General features: G+C 47.6%; 1 protein-coding gene across 1 annotated transcript; it reads right to left on the bottom strand.

The window, feature by feature from the left end:
- Positions 1–1,546: 1,546 nt before the first annotated feature.
- LOC150039011 (tubulin beta-2A chain-like) lies at positions 1,547–5,853 on the bottom strand. Its single transcript, XM_090328076.1, has 4 exons — positions 5,766–5,853; positions 4,310–4,418; positions 3,895–4,005; positions 1,547–2,619 (listed from the first exon to the last, which is right to left on the bottom strand). The coding sequence occupies exons 1-4, from the start codon at positions 5,820–5,822 to the stop codon at positions 1,547–1,549; spliced, it is 1,350 nt and encodes a 449-aa protein (XP_090184202.1). The 5' UTR covers positions 5,823–5,853.
- Positions 5,854–6,074: the final 221 nt, after the last annotated feature.

The following is a 6,074-nucleotide window of genomic DNA, read 5'->3' as shown; positions in this document are numbered from 1 at the left end:
CCTGCCTCTAATATCCCAAGGAGGACTTACATCCTGTCATTCATTTTTTCAAAAGGGTTTCCCTGTGTATTTTATAAATGTGAATACAACATTTTAAATCAGATTGACTCCCTCCTTACTTTTACTATTTTAAGCCCTATATAGTCATAGGAAGAAAATGTTTTGTGATAGAGCAGCACTATTGATACTGATAGAAGAGGATGGGTGACGGAGAGATGGAGAGAGGCTTGGTCAACTCTAGTTGACCTTCTTTGGCCTTGAGCCAAAGAAGCCCAGAGGAGTGTCCAGGACCCGAGGTTAAGCCCCCTCCTCTAAAGCTGCCTTTGCTGGGCCCATTAACTCAAAGCAGGATTTGGGCATCTCTGCCTCCATTTTATGTCCACTCTACCTGTTGTCTCTGTAGTCACTTTAGAATCCAGGAAGAATTGTCAATAACATCTCTCCACTAGGGATGGAAAGAACAGTAGAGACTCCTGTATACAGTCCACCCACCAGCCATTGAACACTTGTTTATCTTTACCAGTAGGATAGTGAGAACGTCTCCAGAACCCAGCCAAAAGACAGACAGAAATAGTGATCCACCCGGCCATGCTTTGACCAGCACTGCTTAATAATTATGCATTGATGCAAACCTGTATTTCCCTGCCCTTATCTCTTTATCAACCTAAAGGTCATTTTTAAATGTCAAAAACCAGAAAGGTATACTGAAATGGTGGTTTCCAATGACTCTTCTGTGCCATGTAATCTTTCTCTGTGCTTTATCATGCCTCTTTATTTGGTGTGTAGAGGTGCATGGCAGGAGCTGGTGTAATGAATTCCAAAGTTTGGGCCTGGAGACTGAAAATTCTGGTTTCATGGACTCACTATTCAGAGATATCTTTTTTTTAATATTTTGATCCAGGGGAATAAATACTTTAAAAAATATCTTTTTACAAACCACCAAGGATGCAATTAATTAATTAAAAGTGCTGATGCAGAAATTCTAAATTGCTATTAAGATTAAACTTTGAGCCAGGTACTGGTGGCTAACACCTATAATGCTAGCTACTCAGGAGACTGAGATCATAGAATTGAGCCCCAAAGCCAGCCGCAGCAGACAAATCTGAGATAAACTTACCTCCAATTATCCAGCAAAAGGCTGGAAGTGGAAGTATGGCTTACGTGACAATGTGCCAACACAGAGTCAAAAAAACAGAGTGAGAGGCTGTGAATTTAAGGCCAGTGCTGATTCTTTAAAAAAGAAAAAATGAATAAACTTTGTACTTCAGAAACACTGGTGAAAGAATCAAGGCTATTCAAAGGATAATAAAGACTACAGGTATTAATCCACGTGCTTCTTTATTAGCATAGATTTATGTGAAAATACTAGCATAAATATGTGAAAAATACATGTTAAAAATACTGTAATCGTTAAAGGAGATCCACTTATTACATCAACAGTGAATTTCTGACAGAGGCAAAACTGAGCACCATGGTATACAAATAAAACACCATGCTGGAGGACAACAAGTGTTCACTAAGGTTGCACGATGGATTTCAGAAATTCTTAAGCCTCGTCCTCAACCTCCTCCTCCTCCTCCTCCTCCTCCAATTCCCCCTGTTCATCAGCGGTGGCATCCTGGCATTGCTGGTACTCGGACACCAGGTCGTTCAAGTTGCTCTCGGCCTCAGTGAACTCCATCTCGTCCATGCCTTCATCGGTGTACCAATGAAGGTACGCCTTGCGCCGGAACATGGCCGAGAACTGCTGTGAGATGCGCTTGAACGGCTCCTGGATGGCGGTATTGTTGCCTAGGAAGGTGGCTGACATCTTGAGGCCAGGAGGGGGGATGTTGCACACAGCCGTCTTCAGGTTGTTGGGGATCCACTCCACGAAGTAGCTGCTGTTCTTGTTCTGCATGTGGAGCATCTGCTCGTCCACCTCCCTCATGGACATGCGGCCCCGCAAGATGGCAGCCGCCGTCAAGTAGCGGCCGTGGCGTGGGTCACAGGCCACCATCATGTTCTTGGAGTCGAACATCTGGCGGGTGAGCTCGGGCACCGTGAGGGCCTGGTACTGCTGGCTGCCCCGGCTGGTCAGGGGGGCAAAGCTTGGCATGAAGAAGTGCAGGCGGGGGAAGGGCACCATGTTCACAGCCAGCTTGCGCAGGTCAGCGTTGAGCTGGCCCGGGAAGCACAGGCAGGTGGTGACCCCGCTCATGGTGACTGACACCAGGTGGTTGAGGTCCCCGTAGGTGGGGGTGGGCAGCTTCAGGGTATGGAAACAGATATCGTACAGGGCTTCGTTGTCTAGGGAGAAGGTCTCATCTGTGTTCTCCACGAGCTGGTGGACGGAGAGAATGGCGTTGTAGGGCTCCACCACCATGTCAGACACCTTGGGCGAGGGCATGACACTGAAGGTGTTCATGATGCGGTCTGGGTACTCTTCTCGGATCTTGCTGATGAGCAGCGTGCCCATGCCTGAGCCAGTGCCACCTCCCAGGGAGTGGGTCAGCTGGAAGCCCTGGAGACAGTCACAACTTTCTGACTCCTTCCTCACCACATCCATGACAGAGTCCACCAACTCAGCTCCCTCTGTGTAGTGGCCCTTGGCCCAGTTATTGCCTGCTCCACTCTGACCTGCAAGAAGGAAAGAGTGTCAGACAAAGACTCAAGGAATAATGACTTGTATCATTTCAATTGTGGATAAAGTATGACTTCCTAGAAAACTTCGATATTTTCTTAGACATGCATTTGTTACATGAAGAAAATACATTTGTCACATGAAGAAAATACTTTCACTTTCATAGTGATCTTCAAAAGTCCTAGGCATCCTGATAAAATGTAAAAAAAATCTGGTGGAGAAAGAATTCATTTAACCAAACCAAAGAGCCTGTAGAAGGATGAGCAGGGGGCTAGAGGCACATGGCTTAGTGGGTAGAGTGTTAACCAATGAGTGAAAGCATCAAGTACCAAGTTGGAGTCCTCATCTCAGATAAAAAAAAAACGAAAAAAAGAAATAAAATGAACAGAACATTTAAATTAGGTTTGTTTTTTTTTACCCAGTACTGGGGCTTGAACTCAAAGCCTGAGCATTGTCCTTGAGCTTTCTCAAGAGCAGCAGTCTACCACCTGAGCCACAGTACCCCTTCCATTTTTTTCTATGGGTGTGGTATCAAGAAACAAAGTCAGGTCTTTGTGCATAGTAGGCAAGCACTCTACCACTTGGCCAAACTTCTAGCAATTATTAGGTATTGCTAGGTGAAATTGAACTGTCTGTGGTAGTGAGTCCCTGTATTTCAGCTCCTCTCTAAGTAGAGAAAGAAGAGTCATGGCCCAAAGGCCAGTCTGGGCCTGGGGGGGTTGGGGAAAAGTGATGCCATGTCTGAAAAATAAAATAAACACACAATAGCAGAGAGTATGAGTGGAGTATTAGAGCACTTGTCTGGCAAGTACAAGTCCCTGAAATCAAACCCCAGCACTGTTCTCCCTCAGACACAAAGCAAGACGGAGAAAGCACAGTGTGGTGAAAGAAGATGCTTTTCAAGTACATATCTAAACATAGTCATAAGCTGTGCTTTTGACTTTGACATCCCCAAATGGTTAGTCATTGTCCACAGTTCTTTGAAATTAACTGCATTTGTGAAGCCCTAGTGGAAGATTTCTTTGTTCTCTGTTCCTTCAGAAGCGGCTCTGTCATGGAGGGCTGGCCAACCTCGCAGGCTAGCACTGCCCTATGAGTTGTCCAAAAGTCCCGAAGCACGACCTCAACATACTGGGTGTGCTAGTGAAGGACTGGGGTGGGGGGGAGTGCTATATGGATCCAGACTCGACAGTGAACAGAAAATGATAGAATACATGGGTTTAGGAAAAAGGGGATCAGTTTGTCTCTTCCCATGAACCATGACAACATACCAAACACAAAGTTGTCTGGCCTGAAGATCTGCCCCAATGGTCCTGATCTCACTGAATCCAGGGTGCCTGGCTCCAGGTCCACTAGGATAGACCGAGGGACATATCTGTTACCTATGGGAACAAGAGCAGATTTAGACCTGTGCTTGGAAAGCAAATCATGAGCAGAGCTCATAAGCCTAGGGAGCTCTCACAGCAGAATTCATTGCAGCAAATTCCAGCACTAGACACAAAAGAAGGAAACAGCAATGGACATACTGAGCATGCTTCATCCAGCAGGAATCTTCAGCAACTAAACCATTTATTCTGCAGTTAGCATTTAAAACGCTATGCAAAGAGCATTTCCTGGTCATTTGTATACTCCCAGGGCCTTTCCTCTGCCACATATGGAAAGCCAGGTTGCCATCCAAATACTCACCAACAGCTTCATTGTAGTACACGTTGATCCTGTCCAGCTGCAGGTCGCTGTCACCATGGTAACTGCCAGTGGGGTCGATGCCATGCTCATCACTGATGACCTCCCAAAACTGAGATGAAATTGAATCATGTCATGATCTGGAATCTCAACTGTCCCCAAGAATGGCCTTGAGTGGTAGCCATTCTGGTCAGGCAGTGGAAAGGAATGTAGAAACCTGCTGTCCTTCATTTCCTGCAGCTGCTACTGCAGAGGAGCTTGGAAATCTACAGTGCCTCTCATAAGGCTAGGAGGAGCCTGGGAGTGAGGGCATAGAAATCTGTGGAGGGAGGGGGCTCTATCTAAAAGAACTGAAAGCAGGCTAAGTGTAGGCTGATGATTTGGTTCAGGTAAGAAAGAGGCCTCATCCAGCATTGCCTCCACAATCAATGGCATCTGGCATAGAACCCTTCCTCCTCTCCCTCTCCCCTAGCTTTCAACAAACCAGATTTATGCCACCATTCTGCATATTGGCCTCTGGGCATAGACTCCTAGCTGGGAGTAGACTAGGAAAGCAGACTCAATTCTGGGAGAATGCCTGGGCTGCAATGGGGGAAGCTGACCATCATGAGGCAGTCTACTTTGTGAGTTAGCAGCAGCAAAGGGGGCAGGACCTAAAGATGGGGAATATGGCAGCTTGGAAAGAGACCATATCCTTGTAGGGGTGTCTGCCCACACCCACACACCATGCCCACTGCTGCCTGTTTTCTAAAATAAAAATGATAAAGATGGCATTTTACAATTTTGCTAATCTCTTCCCTATCTGGCTTAATAGAAGACATTTGGCCTCTCACAGCTGTATTCAATCTATTGCAGCACCAGGTTCTGGTTAGATTACATAAAGAGAATCTGGCCTCACAGGATCTAAGGGCTTTTCACTAAAACACTAAAAACGCTGAACTAGGAAACAGTCCATCTTAATGGAAATGAGGTGGGGAATGAAGTCTCACTCTGAGAAGAACTGTTCTTGCCTAACTGATACATATCTGTGGACCTAAAGAGAAGCCTCTATACCTGTCAGCCCACTGACACTGCATTTCTTTCATTCAAACCGGACAAAAATGCAAGAGGAACATTCCAGTGAGACTACAGGCTACCTATGACCGGAGCCTCCTGCTGTACTAATACAAGCAGAGGAATGCCAAGTCACCCCTGCAGAAGGATATTGTCTCTAGATAATTTGCCTAGATGAAAGGCCAACACAAGTAGCCTACTGGCACTCTGGCTGGTTGAGCGGCATCCTGGGGTAACCCCGCCCAGTGACCTGGTCCCTTGGAATATGCCACCTGGATAATCCAGGGGCTGCAGCAGGCTCTGCCTGTGTCCAGGCCCTGCACCCTCTCCCGCCTGCCACACATAACCCGGGGACCGCTGGGCTCCAACAGAGACCCACCAGACCCCTCTCCTGTGGCCCACCCACCTTGGCTCCGATCTGGTTGCCACACTGGCCCGCCTGGATGTGCACGATCTCCCGCATGGTTCGGGCTGCTGAGCAGGTGGAAGAGCTGTCAGTCAAGGCTGGGCACGCGAAGCAGCGAACAGGAAATGGCCTAGGAGCAAAGACTGACCACAGCTCCCTGGCTCCCACATTTAAGCCCCCACAGGGCCCCGCCCACTCAGAGGCTGTGGTGGGCGTGGCCTCGGGAGGAGGGGCTGGGACTGAGGCCCCACAGGTGTGAGGTTTGGGGGCTGGAGGGGTAGCGCTGGGGCGCCTCGCTAGGGCCACTCG

This window comes from Megascapheus bottae, unplaced genomic scaffold (genome assembly GCF_031878675.1).
Source record: "Megascapheus bottae isolate mThoBot1 unplaced genomic scaffold, mThoBot2.hap1 HAP1_SCAFFOLD_249, whole genome shotgun sequence".
In the NCBI taxonomy this organism is placed as follows: Eukaryota; Metazoa; Chordata; class Mammalia; order Rodentia; family Geomyidae; genus Megascapheus; species Megascapheus bottae.
Note: the sequence above shows the minus strand (reverse complement) of the source record. Positions and strands in the feature narration are given on the sequence as shown.

Bases quoted from the DNA above. Each gene is read 5' to 3' on its own strand.
- LOC150039011 (XM_090328076.1), bottom strand. From the start codon at position 5,822: ATGCGGGAGATCGTGCACATCCAGGCGGGCCAGTGTGGCAACCAGATC. The intron at 4,419-5,765 runs GTGGGTGGGCCA...ATTTCATCTCAG, and splicing joins GCAACCAGATCGGAGCCAAG to TTTTGGGAGGTCATCAGTGA. The intron at 4,006-4,309 runs GTGAGTATTTGG...TTGTTCCCATAG, and splicing joins GTACTACAATGAAGCTGTTG to GTAACAGATATGTCCCTCGG.